General features: G+C 58.5%; 1 protein-coding gene across 3 annotated transcripts in view; it reads left to right on the top strand.

Moving 5' to 3' along the window:
* ADGRA2 (adhesion G protein-coupled receptor A2) overlaps window positions 1-14,559 on the top strand; it is a 53,416-nt gene that overhangs the window by 17,648 nt on the left and 21,209 nt on the right. For 2 of the 3 annotated variants that reach the window (XM_023252613.2, XM_023252612.2), the window contains exons 3-18: window positions 5,266-5,337; window positions 5,595-5,666; window positions 5,822-5,893; window positions 6,180-6,343; window positions 6,760-6,973; window positions 7,490-7,654; window positions 8,249-8,447; window positions 8,956-9,105; window positions 9,231-9,392; window positions 10,173-10,397; window positions 10,594-10,810; window positions 11,740-11,948; window positions 12,617-12,744; window positions 13,056-13,179; window positions 13,640-13,785; window positions 14,299-14,388. In XM_023252613.2, coding sequence (XP_023108381.2) covers window positions 5,266-5,337; window positions 5,595-5,666; window positions 5,822-5,893; window positions 6,180-6,343; window positions 6,760-6,973; window positions 7,490-7,654; window positions 8,249-8,447; window positions 8,956-9,105; window positions 9,231-9,392; window positions 10,173-10,397; window positions 10,594-10,810; window positions 11,740-11,948; window positions 12,617-12,744; window positions 13,056-13,179; window positions 13,640-13,785; window positions 14,299-14,388 — 2,409 coding nt within the window. The remainder of the gene's footprint in view (window positions 1-5,265; window positions 5,338-5,594; window positions 5,667-5,821; window positions 5,894-6,179; window positions 6,344-6,759; window positions 6,974-7,489; window positions 7,655-8,248; window positions 8,448-8,955; window positions 9,106-9,230; window positions 9,393-10,172; window positions 10,398-10,593; window positions 10,811-11,739; window positions 11,949-12,616; window positions 12,745-13,055; window positions 13,180-13,639; window positions 13,786-14,298; window positions 14,389-14,559) is intronic. The other variant, XM_023252614.2, reaches the window with a different exon arrangement.

The following is a 14,559-nucleotide window of genomic DNA, read 5'->3' as shown; positions in this document are numbered from 1 at the left end:
GTTATGTCGGCAGCCCCTCGTTGCATAGGATCTGCCCAGAGCGCCCCAGCCTTGGGTGGACAGTCAGGTAGCTGAAACGTGGGCGCCAGAAATACTCACGGATGGCCCGTTCCTCTGGTCCCTCGCATCTCTGCCCACATTCCCCACCACACGCATTCAACAGAGAGCAGGCCACCAGAAGACCTTCCAGGGCTCCGAGGGTGCCACGGTCACAGTGAGAAGCCCCCCAAACGGGGACCAAGTGGGCCACAGGACAGGCAGCCCCCAGAAGAGGACGAGGGAGAGAGCCTGGGCATGCAGGCGAGTCAGTGGCTGTGTGTGGACACAAGCCCGCAGAGGCTTGTGCATGCCTGGAGGAGAGGGCCTGGTGAGGGGAGCCTGGTCAGCCCCAGGATGATTTGTCATTGCCTAATGAGATTAATGAGCCCCGGGGGCTGGTATGCAGCAGTGCCGGGCACTCATTAGAAGCAGATGCTCATGGGAACGATGGCAAGGAATGGGGGGTGGGGGGGACCTGGGGGTGGAGCGCTGCTCACCCGCCAGGTGGTTTCCATTAATCTGTGGGCGGGGCCAAGAGCAAGGCCGCCTGGCCCCGCCTTCTTCCCCTTCCCATCCCCACTCACACTGGGGAGGAATGCAGAAGAGAAGCTGCCGACTTGAGAGCCGCTGAGGGCTGGGAAGGGAGGCTTACGGGTTCGGGGACAGACCTCTTGCTTGCTGTTGTAGCACCGATGCCTGGCATAGTGTACATGTTCAGTAAATACCTGTTGGATGACCTAACAGACAAGAGGAGCCCCAGACCATCTAGGTTTCCTCCAGCCAGATCCTCTCCCTGCCCTCCCCTAGACAGCCCCCATACCTGCGGGGCGGAGCGCGGGGGGAGGCCAGCCCCCACTTTCCAATGAACCCTGGAAGTCCTGGAGGGCCCGGGGAAAGCTGCTCTGCGGCCTCCGAACCTATAATTTGGTTTCTAAACCCACAGGCAGGGAGGTCTGTGGGGGCCAGAGGGAGCCAACTTGGGGCCCGCCCCAACCCTGTCCAAACGCGGTACGCGCTCCCGCGCACACGTGCACGCTCTGTCGCGCACACCGGCTCTTTAACAGCTTTAGGGAGGTGTAATTAACATGCCGTGAAGTCCACCCACTGCAAGTGTGCGATCCGATGCTTTGTAGCATATTTACACAGTCGTGCAGTCACCACGACCTCACTTTAGAGCATTTTCATCGTCTCCAAAAAGCAACCTTGAATCATGAGCAGCCACTCCCCATTCCTCCTGCTATTTCCTAGCCCGAAGCAACCGCTCGTCTGCTTTCTGCCTCTATAGATGTGCCTATTCTGGACATTCCCTATCAATGGAATCATGTCATGTGTAATCCCTTATAGCTGGCTTCTTCCACTTAGCCTAATGTGTTCAAGGTTTATCCATATTATAGCATATATCAGCAGTTCATTCCTTTTTATGGCCTAATATTCTGTTGTGTGAATGTAGCACGAATGCATTATCAGTTGATGGACACTTGGGATGTTCCCACTTTGGGCCGTCTTATGAATAATGCTGCTGCGACCATTTGCGTTCAGGTTTCCGTGAACTTCTCTTGGATATGCACCTGGGTTCTGTAGTTCCTCTGCCAAACTGGTTTTCACAGCGGCTTGCACCATTTTACACTGCCACCAATAATGCATAAGGGTTCTAGTCTTTCCACACCCTCGTCAACACTTGCTGTTGCCTGTTTTTTGTATTATAGCCATCTCAGTGCATGTGAGGTGAGAGCTCGTCGTGGTTTTTCTTTGCATTTCCCTAATGACTAATGGTGCTGACCATCTTTCTATGCATTATTTGGTCATTTCTGCCTCCTCCTTGGAGAAATGTCTATGCAAATCCTTTGCCCATTTTTTTTCCCAGCAGGTTTGTCGTTTCATTATTGAGTTGGAAGAGTCCTTTATATATTTTAGATAAAGGTTCTTATCAGATATATTTTCTCTCATTTATATATTTATATATTCTAGATAGAAGGTCCTTATCAGATATAGATTTTCTCTCATTCCCTGGGTTGTCCTTCACTTTCTTGATGATGTCCTTTAGAGAGGAAAAGTTTTAAGTTTTTACGAAGTCCACTTTATTAATCTGCCCCTTTATTGCTGATGCTCACACACTCATTCTTACACACTCAGCTTCCTGAGCTCCAGCTTTCCCAAGGGTAGAGGGTATGTTTTGCTCTCAGGAATCCCACACCAGCCCCCCATGCCTGACTTCTGCCATCCGGTCCTTCTCCTCCAAATTGGCACAGGTACAGGGAGAAGGGATTGCCTAGAGTCAAGGTAGCCTGCTCTGGGTTGGGCGAGGGGTGGTGGGGAGGGGAGGCTCCATCCATACACCGCAACTTTCCCAGCCTGCAAGACCTGGGCTCTGTGGAAGCAAGGAGAAAGTGAGAGATTCCACATCACAGAAACATCTGTTCATCCTCATGACCTCAGCTAAGAAATGAAGGGATCGGATTTAGACAATCCCGAACAGGGGGTTGTAACCTGGGTGCCACAAGCCCTCAGAAATCATACAGTGTTGGGTGTAGTGCATTTTTCTGAAGCAGGAGTCCATAGCCATCATCAGATTTTCAAAATGATGTGCTAAAGCGAGAAGCCCCAACCTATAGGGACCTTGCTGGTCAAAAAAAAAAAAAAAAAAAAATCCAAGTTCTATGATAGTATTTCCTCCTGCTGCTAGAGAGGGTACAGCCCCATCAGTGAGCAGCCTCCGGCCTATGCTCCTCAGGAGAAGACTCAGGCCTGGCCTGCCTGGGCTCTGGAAAGGCTGCCTTGGTCACCCCTAAAGCCACTCTGTGGGTGTGAGGCAAGGGAAAAGGAGTGCCAGCGCCCGGGGGGAGCTCCCCTCTCAGCACCCCCCCTCCCGTGGTTCTGGGCTGCAGGAAACCCAGGGCAGGAAGGGGCTGGGGCCCAAGTGGCCGCCTTGCTCCCATCTGCAGAGCATCAGTGGGGCAGGCGGGGTGGGGGTTCTCAAGGGGGGCCGGGGAGGAAATGAGAATAAACACAGTGAGCAGAGAGGGAAGGGGCGGGGGGCTGCGGCCTCAGCCCCTTGGCAGCCCATGAAGGGAAGTGACACAATGAGGAATGTGTTTCCCTCTGCCCGTCCCCCGCGTGGGGGTGGGAGGCAGAGCCCTGAGAATGGCCAGACCCCAACAGGGGCCAGGGGGCACATGCTGGAACACCACTGGAGGGGGTGCTGTGAGAGTAAGGAGCCAAAAGGGGGGAGCCGGGCAGGAAGGGCAAGCCAGGCCAGGCGGGGCACCTTTCCTGTCCCTCTCCAGTGTCCATGCTGCGTGAGCATCTAGGGTCTGCATGCTTGCACAGTCCCCGCTGGGGCACTACCAGCATGCCTGGGTATGGAAGCCATCCCTTCTCGAGGAAGCTGGCCCCTTCTGCTGACTTTCCCTTCTTTCTCAAGGGACAGGGGGTTATGGAGGCCACGTCCTTGGTATGAGAGGGAGCTCCGGTATGAGGACCCTTGGCCATGGGCGGGACTAAGTAGCATGTTTTATTTCTCCTCTCTCTCTCTCTCTCTCTCTCTGGGTGTTTTTGTCCCCATCTGGGACTGTCTGTGCGAAAACAGGCCACTTGGTGGGATGGCACCCCCCCCCCTCCATCCTGGACACCCATTTCCTCTCCCAGAGCTGGGAGCGGCTAGTTAACCCCCTCGTGCCCTTAATCCACAGATGTCCCTGAGACTTTGGCAGGCAGGGCCAAGTGCGCCCTGTGTCATTCTGGGCTGGAGGGTGGTGGGCCTTGGAAAGCAGGCTGGCCCCAGATATCTCTGTCAATCTCCACCTTCTTGCACAGGCCCTTTTGATAGGTTGATTACTCCAGGAATCCCCCACCCTTGCCCTCTGCCTCATAATCTACCTAGATGCCTGGGGTGGGGTGGGAATGCACAGAGAGCACCATGGAATGAAGGGAGCAAACAAGGAGGCAGCAGCCCCCAGCCCACGGTCCCAGGAGGGGAGGCAGTCTGGCTGAGCAGGGAGGTTTCCTGGCGCATTACTCCGTGAGGCTGCGCACGTGCTGGGCGGGCTCAGGAAAGACTCCGGTGGTCCTTGAGTAGTTGGGTGAGTGGCCAGCTGGTGGTCTAGACACCAGTGGCTGTGCCCAGGAAGCAGAGGATGGGATGCAGCCAGTGGGCCAGTGCTCACTTGGGTCCTCAGTGGTCCCAGATAGCTGCCAGTCTGCCAGGTTTTGAGCTGGGACCAGGCAGGCACTGGCGGGTCCCCAGTGGGCAGGAACTGCCCCTTCAGCTCTACCCTGCCACCACTGGGGGAGGTGATAAAAGGGAGGGAGGGTTGGAGTGTGGCTGTGTGGTTGAGCTTGAGCAACCAGACCCTGGGACAGACAATTTGCTCCTCCCGGTGGGTGGCCTTTGGCCCCCATGAAGCCCTGGAGGGCAGGCAGGTGCTGGGGCGGGGGGGGGGGGGGGCGCACCACCTTCTTCTGTCTGGACCTGCTCGGGCTCAGCCCAGAGATGGTGTTTCCCTTGCCACTTTCCCTCAGTACTGTGGGCTCCTAGGAGACCATGGCGGGAAGGCAGGTGGACAAACCTTTACCCCCTCAGCCTTGCCTTCCTCACCTGAAGAATGAGGGATCGCTGGGCGGGGCAGGGGGGGTGGGGAGGAGGACGGTAATGGTTGTGCCCTGGAATCAGAGACCCAGGTCAGCACCCAAGCGGGCATCAGCTGCTTGACCCGTTTCCACACCTGTCAAATGGAGAGATCAACATGGACAGGATGGCTCTGAAAATACCTCCCCCAGTGCCACACTCCAGGAGATCTTACCTTTGGATAGCAATTTACAAAAGACTTTCACATCCATTTTCAAGTGGTGCACACAGCAGCCCCTGTGAGATCCTGGGTAGCTCGGATTGGAGCGACCTGGAGCGAGGGCTCCCGGCTCCCAGTTCAGTGCCGGCTCCCCTCCTTGCTTCCACCGTGCGCTGCTTCTGTGTCCCAGGTGGCCCCACCCCATTTCTTGGCTTCCATATGCTTCCTGACACCTTTCTGACCAGCACCCCTTGACAGTAGCTGGGGTGGGCCGCGGAGACGCGTCTAAGGGGTGGGATCCTTCATCCAGCCTCCCAACCAGCGCTGAGGAGATTTAGAAGGAAATCTAGTTCTTGTCTGGTAAAAGTGAAGCTTCTCCACCCCAGGAGAGCATGTGGCCCAGACAGGCAGAGGTGTGAGTACTCCCACTTGCCTCCCACAGGGACCTGAGGAACAATGTCATCAGCACGGTGCATCCCGGGGCCTTCCTGGGCCTGGGAGAGCTGAAGCGCTTGTAAGTGGCATGTCCTGCTCCCCTAGCCCTGGGGACGGTCCCCTGGGTCCCTTCTCGTTTCCCCACTCACAGCGCCCCTGTCCCCAACACGCTGTATTGCTGGGGCGGGGGGCACTGATGGAGGAGACACCTCAAGCCCATCTCCTTGTTCATCCTACTCCCCACACGAGCCCCGGCCACACACTTGTGTCCCCCACAAGTGGATCCACGTGCTGGTACGCGGCCAGCTTGCTGAGGCTGTGTGTGTGTCTCTCTAGAGATCTATCCAACAACCGGATTGGCTGTCTCACCTCTGAGACCTTCCAGGGCCTCCCCAGGCTTCTCCGACTGTAAGTGAGGGGCAGTTAGTGGGGAGGAGGGGCCTGGGAGGAGGGAGGGCAGCACCAGACCCTCAGAGTCCCCTGTGTTCCCTTCACCCACTCCTCCCTCCTCTGGCTCAGGGAAACTCTGAGATCTGGGCTCACTGTTCCCTGCCCTCCTGCAGAAACATATCTGGAAACATCTTCTCCAGTCTGCAACCTGGGGTCTTTGATGAGCTGCCAGCCCTTAAGGTTGTGTGAGTATCTATTTCCAGCCCAAGGACTCAGACCTCTGCTTCCTTTCTCTGCCCAGGAAGGACACATGCAAGTATCATGACCACCGTGGCCAGCCTTATGCATAGGCGGGACAGGCAATGGCTGAAAGCATCATACCTGCCTTCCCACCATCGCCAGGCTGGTGGTGGCAAACACATACCCAAATGTGCCCTTCCCAGCCTCAGTCTCCCTCCCAGGGCTCCAGCCCCACCCCCTGAGCCCACACCCCCTCCGCTCTACTCTGTGGCCCCTCTACCCATTCTGCAGGGATCTCGGCACTGAGTACCTGACCTGCGACTGCCGCCTGCGCTGGCTGCTGTCCTGGGCCCGGAATCGCTCCCTGCAGCTGTCGGAGCACACGCTCTGTGCCTACCCCGGTGCCCTCCACGCCCAGACCCTGGGCGGCCTCCAGGAGGCCCAGCTGCGCTGCGGTAAGCACGCCCTCACCCTGCACCCTTGGCGCAGACGCGCTCCTGAAGGGCCCCACTGGCTCGAGGCTCCCCCTGCCTCTCGTTCTCCAGGGAATCCTCTCCCTCAGATCCCCCTGGGGGTCCTTCTCCATCAGCTGTTCCTAAACTTTCTTTGGGGCTGCTGCTTTGTGTTTGCATCCAGTCCCACCTCCTGGGGTGACAAATGTGCTGCCACAGGAGCGCTTTTCTTTGCTTGCCCCAAACCCGCCCACCCCCTCCTGTGCTCTTATCTCCAGGGGCTTTCTCCTGCCCCTTTTTCCCCAGCTAGAGTGGGCTCCAGTGCAGCTCCACTCCTGGCTCTGCACACCACGCCCCTGCCCCCGGCATCTCGCACACTGCTGCATGCGGGCCTCACTGCCCTGGTGTCCCCCCCACAGAAGGGGCCCTGGAGCTGCACACGCACCACCTTATCCCGTCCCTGCGCCAAGTGGTCTTCCAGGGTGACCGACTGCCCTTCCAGTGCTCTGCCAGCTACCTGGGCGAAGACACCCGCATCCGCTGGTACCACAACCGGGCCCCCTTGGAGGGTGACGAGCAGGCGGGCATCCTCCTGGCCGAGAGCCTCATCCACGACTGCACCTTCATCACCAGGTACAGGCCCTGCTGCCACAGTACCCATCCCCCGCCCGCCCAACGCCCTGTGCCCAGAAGTCCTTGGGAGTACATTCATGAGCGTTAAGAGTGTGCTTGTGTGTGTGCCTGGAAATCCAGGACTCACGGTCTGGATAGGGGAATACAGATTAAATGCCTGATAGAAAAAAAAAAAAAAAAAAAGGATCACATCTGACTTTTCTTTAGTGCCTTTACGATGTAAAAGCTCTATTATCAGACTTAATCTCTCCAGTAGACTTGCGAGAGAGGTATTATTATCTCCCTGATACACACAGGGAAATTGAAGCTCAGGAAAACAATATCTTAAGGCCGATGGGAATGAAAGGAGTATGTACTTGTATCCCTCGCTCAGTTAAAGGAAAAAGAACCCCGAAGCTCAAGCCCTGCACACTTAGGCCAGGGTGACGCGGATGGACGGGGCCGGGGCGCTCAGGGAGAGTGGCGCGGCCACCTGGAGCACCTCCCCGAGCCAGCCCTCCCCCTGCCCACCTGCAGCGAGCTGACGGTGTCTCACATCGGCGTGTGGGCGTCAGGGGAGTGGGAGTGCTCGGTGTCCACGGCCCAGGGCAACGCCAGCAAGAAGGTGGAGATCGTGGTGCTGGAGACCTCGGCCTCCTACTGCCCGGCTGAGCGAGTGGCCAACAACCGCGGGGACTTCAGGTGCGGTCGCCTCTGCTGCCCCAGAGGACCCCCCCCCTCCCAGCCCCCACCCCTGCTCCTGCGTGATCAGGGTCTCCCCATCTGCTCTGAGATGCAGACAGCACTTTTGTTGTCCAGCTCCAAGTGCCACTGTCCCGCTGCTGTATTGACAGAGCCCTTGTCTTTTGGTATGAACTCCCCATCTGAGATGTGCTGTGCAGAACAGGAAGTTTGGGTGGATTTTTTTGTTTCTTTGGTTTGCTTCCTTACATTAACAGTACACAAAACTCTCGCACAACAAACACGCCGTAATATCCCAATGGCCCCCTCAGTTAGTGAGGGCGGGTCTGTTCTCGCCGTTGTACAGCTGAGAATACTCAGGGGCGCCAAGGCTAAGTGACTTGAACTCAGGGCTCCGACTCTGAACACACACAGAGTTAGAGAGAAGGTGGGGCTCGGGAGCCCCTGGAAGGCCAGTCCAAACCCTCGCTTCTGAAGCCTTCCCCCAGGTCCCAAGGGGCCTGAGCATCCAGGTTCTCGAGGGCAGGGGAGGGACCCTAGCTCTGAGGGAAGGAAGAGCCTGGGGCAACAGCAGCCTCCTGCTTCTACCCCCAGGTGGCCTCGAACCCTGGCCGGCATCACAGCCTACCAGTCCTGCCTACAGTACCCCTTCACCTCAGTGCCCCTGAGCGGGGGTGCCCCGGGCACCCGAGCCTCCCGCCGGTGTGACCGAGCTGGCCGCTGGGAGCCCGGGGACTACTCCCACTGTCTGTACACCAACGACATCACCCGCGTGCTCTACACCTTTGTGCTGGTGAGGCCAGGAGAGGAGAGGGGCAGGGGGCATCCCATCTGCTCAGGGTCGGGAAACGGGAAGGGGAGAAGCCCGCTGGCCCCACGGGGCCCGGAGGCCCCCTCACGGCCACTCCGCCGCCCCTCCTGTCCGTGGGCGTGCGCGGTGAGGGGCTCTTGTTCTCTCGATTTTCTTCCTCCAGGCAATTCAGACCACCCCCTCCCAGGGCCACCCCGGGCATCTTTAGTCCCAAACACAGCAAGGACAGCCTTAAGGGGGAAAACAAGGACAGCGGTGAGGTCGTCCCATTGTCCTTATGCCAGTGGTGTTCGGAGTGGACAGCCTCGAGTCCTGAGTTCATTCCTTCCTTGTGCCTCATGTCTTGATTAGACCCAGCTGGTGGGCTAGACCCCTCTCCCCAGGCACCGGCACCCTGAGCATCAGCACAGACAAAGGGGCCCCCTAGGGGCGGTTCTCGGGGAGAAGGAGCAGAACTGGACGGTCTCCTTTCTCCCCTCAATTCTCCCAGATGCCCATCAACGCCTCCAACGCGCTGACCCTGGCCCACCAGCTGCGGGTGTACACGGCTGAGGCGGCCAGCTTCTCGGACATGATGGATGTTGTCTATGTGGCTCAGATGATCCAAAAATTTTTGGGTTATGTCGACCAGATCAAAGAGGTGAGATTCAACCCGGCCTCTGGGGCCCCTGGAAACCACCCTGTCCCTTGCTCAAGCCTCTTGTGTCCCCGCCCCTGGGCCCCAAACCCAACTCGTGCCCTCAGTGACTCCCTGCCCCCCGCCAGCTGGTGGAGGTGATGGTGGACATGGCCAGCAACCTGATGCTGGTAGACGAGCACCTGCTGTGGCTGGCCCAGCGTGAAGACAAGGCCTGCAGCGGCATCGTGGGTGCCCTGGAGCGCATCGGGGGGGCTGCCCTCAGCCCCCATGCCCAGCACATCTCTGTGGTAATATGGGTCAGCTGGGAGGAAGCTCCTTGGGGAGCCTCGCACTGGGAGGGACCTTAGAATCAACGGGGGCCAACCCTCGCCAGCCAGGACAGACACACTGCTCTCTTCAGGCAGCAAGTCCTCCAAGTATGCACCTGCCGTGCGCCCAGCTAGCCAGAGCACGGAGCATGACTCAGTGGAGTGGAATTCAGTTCCCAGTTGTCAGGAGCAGTGCAAAGGAGAGGGGGCCAGTGAGAGGGAGAAGTTGTGCAAGACTTCACGGTGGGGAACGGAACCGTAGCACCAGCCCAAGGAACTAGAGGGGCTTGGGATCAGGGTGACAGCACTGTGATGGAATGAGGAGTGATGGAGACATCTGTCCCCTGAAAAGAGGGTGAGATCGCCAGGGGTGGGTTGTGAACCCATTAGCAACCACAGGGGAGCAAGATGCTCTGCTAGGCACTTCCGGAGGTACAAGGAGGCTGGATGTGGACCCTGCTCCACGGTTTAGTTGGGGTGGCAGAACTAGTATCTGTTGAGAAGTGAGCAAGATACAAGGTAGGGTGTGAGTGGGAGGAAAGGTCTTAGGAGGAAGAAGGTGCCATCGCCAGGGGTAGGGGAGACTCGGCAGCAGACCTAAGACTGCCAGGCCTTGGGAAGATGCGAAGGAAGAATGCGTAGGGGGACACACCCTGAGCAAACCTGCAGAGAGGGACCATGTGGTCTCAGCAGGAAGCCAAGAGAGAGCCGCCAGATCTCAAATGGGGGGGGGGGGAGTGACAAGTTCCCTGTCCCTAGAACTCAAGAAACGTGGCATTGGAGGCCTACCTCATCAAGCCACACAGCTACGTGGGGCTGACCTGCACAGCCTTCCAGAGAAGGGAGGCGGGAGTGCTGGGCATACGGCCCGGAAGCCCCGGCCAGAACCCCTCCCCGGAGCCAGAGCCCCTGGCCGATCAGCAGCTCCGCTTCCGCTGTACCACGGGGAGGCCCAGCATTTCTCTGTCGTCCTTCCACATCAAGGTGGGCACTGGGGGAGGCGTGTGGGGGCGGATGCTAAGAGGGGATGTGCCCAGATGCAGGTGCCTCGTGGAAGTGGGTGCTGTGAGTGGAAGCTGCTCCAGAAAAGGGGTAGAGGGGAGGGGGGAGGGGGGAGCCGTTAGGCCTTGGAGTCCTAGGGGGTCCTAGATGTCTCTGAGGAACTCCGATGTCCCCCCAGAACAGCGTGGCCCTGGCCTCCATCCAGCTGCCGCCCAGTTTGTTCTCGTCCCTTCCGGCTGCCCTGGCTCCCCCTGTCCCCCCAGACTGCACCCTGCAACTGCTTGTCTTCCGAAACGGCCGCCTCTTCCGCAGCCACGGCAACACCTCACGTCCCGGAGCCCCCGGGCCTGGCAAGAGGCGTGGCGTGGCCACCCCTGTCATCTTTGCAGGAACCAGTAAGGCGCTGAACTCCCCACACCCCTTCCTGCCCTTCCCTCACCCACAGCACCCCCTAAGAGCCTGGGGGAGTGGCAGAGGAGAGTGACCACACCCCATTTCCCAGGAGGATAGGGGACAGAGACATCCTGTAAAGGGCTTCTGGAGAAAAGCCTCAGGAAGACATTGGGATTTATATCCCAGATTTGTCAAATTGCAAGAGTTAAAAACACAGACTCTTGACCCACCTTGGCCTCCCTCCCTCCCTCCGACCTCCTAACCTGGTGCCAACTTTCCCTCTCCGGGTGCCCCCACTCCCTCCATCCCCGAATCCTCACTTCACCTTTTGTTCCCTGAGTACAAGTACCTTCCACCTTCCTGTCCCTGACCCCAGCCCCAGAGTCCCCTCTTTTCAGGTAGGTCACCACCATTCATTCGGCACTTGGAACAGCCCACCTCCCAGTGCTTTATTTTTCTTTAAAAAAAAACTTTTTTTAAGTTTATTTATTTATTCTGAGAGAGACAGAGACAGCGTGAGCAGGGGAGGGGCAGAGAGAGAGAGAGAGAGAGGGAACTCCACACAGGCTCCGCATTGCCAGCGCAGAGCCTGATGCGGGGCTCGAACCCAGGAAACCTCGAGATCACGACCTGAGCCGAAACTGAGAGACGAAACTGAGAGAAACTGAGAGTCGGATGGTTAACCGACTGAGCCACCCAGGCGCCCCCTGGTGCTTATTTTGATCCATCCCTGTGTCACCCTGGTGAGACTGACCACCTGGAAGGCAGGGCCCGAACTGGCACCTAACCATGTCCCGAAGTCCAGCCGGCACCCGGCCTGCGGGCGTTCAGTGCACGCTCGGGCTGTTGTTCACTCGCCGCCACCTAGTTCCATACAGCCAGCCTCCCCGCAGCCCGGTTCCACCCGTGTGGACCTCCCTGTCTCCCGCAGGTGGCTGTGGTGTGGGGAACCTGACCGAGCCAGTGGCCGTCTCGCTACGGCATTGGGCTGAAGGGGCCGAACCCATGGCAGCTCGATGGAGCCAGGACGGGCCGGGCGGCCCCGGGGCTTGGAGCCCCGAGGGCTGCCAGCTCCGCTCCAGCCAGCCCAACGTCAGCTCCCTGCACTGCCAGCACTTGGGCAATGTGGCCGTGCTCATGGTGAGTGCGACAGGGGCCCGGAGGCTGGGAGAACTCCGGGGAATGTGTGGGAGGTGAGAATGGGGGTGTTCGGATCACCTGGGCCCACAGAGAACTACAGAGAGGACAGCAGCCTTATCGGGCCTCGTAACTGTAGGACTCATGGGGAAACGTCCCTCTGGCCTTCCCCACACCTTTTCATCTTTCAGGAGACAGGGAGGTTCTGCCTCCGCTCATCGAAAGGGATGGACCTGGAACTCCCCAGCCCGGTCTTCACATCCTGAGACCCAGATTGTTAAAGTGGAAAAAAAAAAAATCTGGGAACATTTCTCCTTTCTGGTCACCCCACTCCCTCACCACATTTTGCACCCCGCTCTCCCAGATCAGCTGGATGATAGAAACTTCCACCTCCTTCCTCATCCCTGATTTTCAGGCTGAGGCTCAGAAAAGCTCCCGGAAGGGCAAGAGACTAGGAGGGAGGAATGGGCAGGCAGTAGATTAACACTGCCTAAGACTGACTTCCTAAGAGCGGACTCGCAGCACTTACATCTTCACCTACCTGGACGGACTAGGGGCCAAAGCTGACAGGGCTTGGGGAAAGGAAAAGTGGCCTGGGGGGCTGGCCAGGACTCCGTGGGGTGGCCTCTACCCCTGGCTTCCTAATCCGTCCTCTTTCCTACTCTTTCTAGGAGCTGAGCGCCTTCCCCAGGGAGGTAGGGGGCTCAGGGGCAGGGCTGCACCCTGTCGTGTATCCCTGCACCGCCCTGCTGCTGCTCTGCCTCTTCTCCACCATCATCACCTACATCCTCAATCACAGGTGGGAGCGCCCGCAGGAGGGGTGGGCGAGGAGGGAGGGCTGTGGGTCTCACCAAGTACTGGCCAAGTGTTCCTTTCCCCAGTGGGGCCACATGACTTTCTTGGGCCCTTGCCTAGCATCTTATTTGCAGGGTCTAGGGCTGGAAAACACACCTTGGGGGTTAAGCCCTTCCTGCCCTGGGGCCTCTATCACACTCGCACACATGTATGCACATAGATATCTGCCTTTCCCTCTTGCTCTCTGAATTACCTTGAGACCCCATGGACCTGATCTTGGGCGGAGTGGCCCATTAATTACTGTTTCTGGGGCAGCTCCATCCACGTGTCCCGGAAGGGCTGGCACATGCTGCTGAACTTGTGCTTCCACATGGCCATGACCTCCGCCGTCTTTGCAGGAGGCATCACACTCACCAACTACCCGACGGTCTGCCAGGCAGTAAGCAGGAGAAGGGGCTGGAGCGGGGCGGGGGGCGCTCCTAGATGAGTGATGGCAGCCTAGGCACAGAGTCTGTGGGTGCAGGGGGAAAAGGGGACTCATGCTAACAGGCCCCAGCTCCACTGTTGTGTCCAGCATTGCTGGGGTCGGGGGCATGAGAGGAGGGGAGGTAAGAAGTAGAGAAACTATGAGATGGGTCTTCAAAGTGGAGAATGGGGTCTGCAAGGAGAGGTCAGGGACAAGCCAGAAAGCAAGAGCAGGGGTGTCAAGTCTCCAGAGTGGGAGAGAACCCCGGGCTGGAAGTCGAGAGGGTGACCACGGGGTCAGAACCTTGAGGAGGATCTGGGTAGAGCTGGGGATGGGAACCTGGGAGGAGCGGGAGAAGGCTGCGCACTGAGGCTCTGGGGTGGCTCCAGTCGTAGCGGCCCCGTCCCCCAGCCTCAGTGGCCTCACCCTGCAGGTGGGTGTCACTCTGCACTACTCTTCACTGTCCACACTGCTCTGGATGGGTGTGAAGGCCCGCGTCCTCCACAAGGAGCTCACCTGGAGAGCGCCCCCTCCACAAGAAGGGGACTCTGCCCCGCCCGCTCCCCGTCCCATGCTCCGGTACATGCCTCGACTGTCAGCTTTGCAAGGGTGAAGGGTTCAGAGGCGGGTATAGAACACCAAGCTCTGTCCTCCCAGGGTGGATGCAGGGTGGGTCCAAGATCCTGGGAGATCATGCTCCAAAGAGAGAAGGCCCTAGGTGGCACCAGGTTGCCCAAGGCCATGGGGTGGGTGCACCCTTAGGGCTTTTCCCGCATGACAAAGCCAGGGAAGGAAGAGACTCCAAAGGGCATTGGACAGGGATCCTGGCCACGTGAGCAGCACCCTGATTTCTGCAGTGTTTAGGGTGAGGGAGCAATTCTAGCCTCTGTCCCTTAGAACAGTCTTGGCCAAGTCCCCTAGGAATCTACTGAGCCTGCCCCGTAGGGGCCTTGCGTCCCAGGCAAAAAATTCTGATAGAATTTAAAGGGGAAAGAGGATGGGACAGAGACCCTGAGTCAAGGTTTCCGGGCACCTGGTTCCAAATCCCTTGGTTCCCCATCTCTCTGATCCCCAAACCCCATTCCTCCCCAGGTTCTATCTGATCGCTGGAGGGATCCCACTCATTATCTGTGGCATCACAGCTGCTGTCAACATCCACAACTACCGGGACCACAGCCCCTAGTGAGCGCCGCTGCCTGCCCGCCCCAAACCCACCCACCCTGACACTGGACGCCTTCTACTTCCCTGGCAGGGGCACCTGCCAGGCCCGCTCAGCCGGCAACCCACCCCAAACCCATGCATGTTGACTCAGCCAACCTCTGCTTTTCCACTCACCATGTCCTATCACCCCAG

Source organism: Felis catus, chromosome B1 (assembly GCF_018350175.1).
Source record: "Felis catus isolate Fca126 chromosome B1, F.catus_Fca126_mat1.0, whole genome shotgun sequence".
Classification (NCBI taxonomy): Eukaryota; Metazoa; Chordata; class Mammalia; order Carnivora; family Felidae; genus Felis; species Felis catus.
The sequence above is the reverse complement of the archived record's forward strand: the minus strand, read 5'-3'. Positions and strand labels throughout refer to the sequence as shown.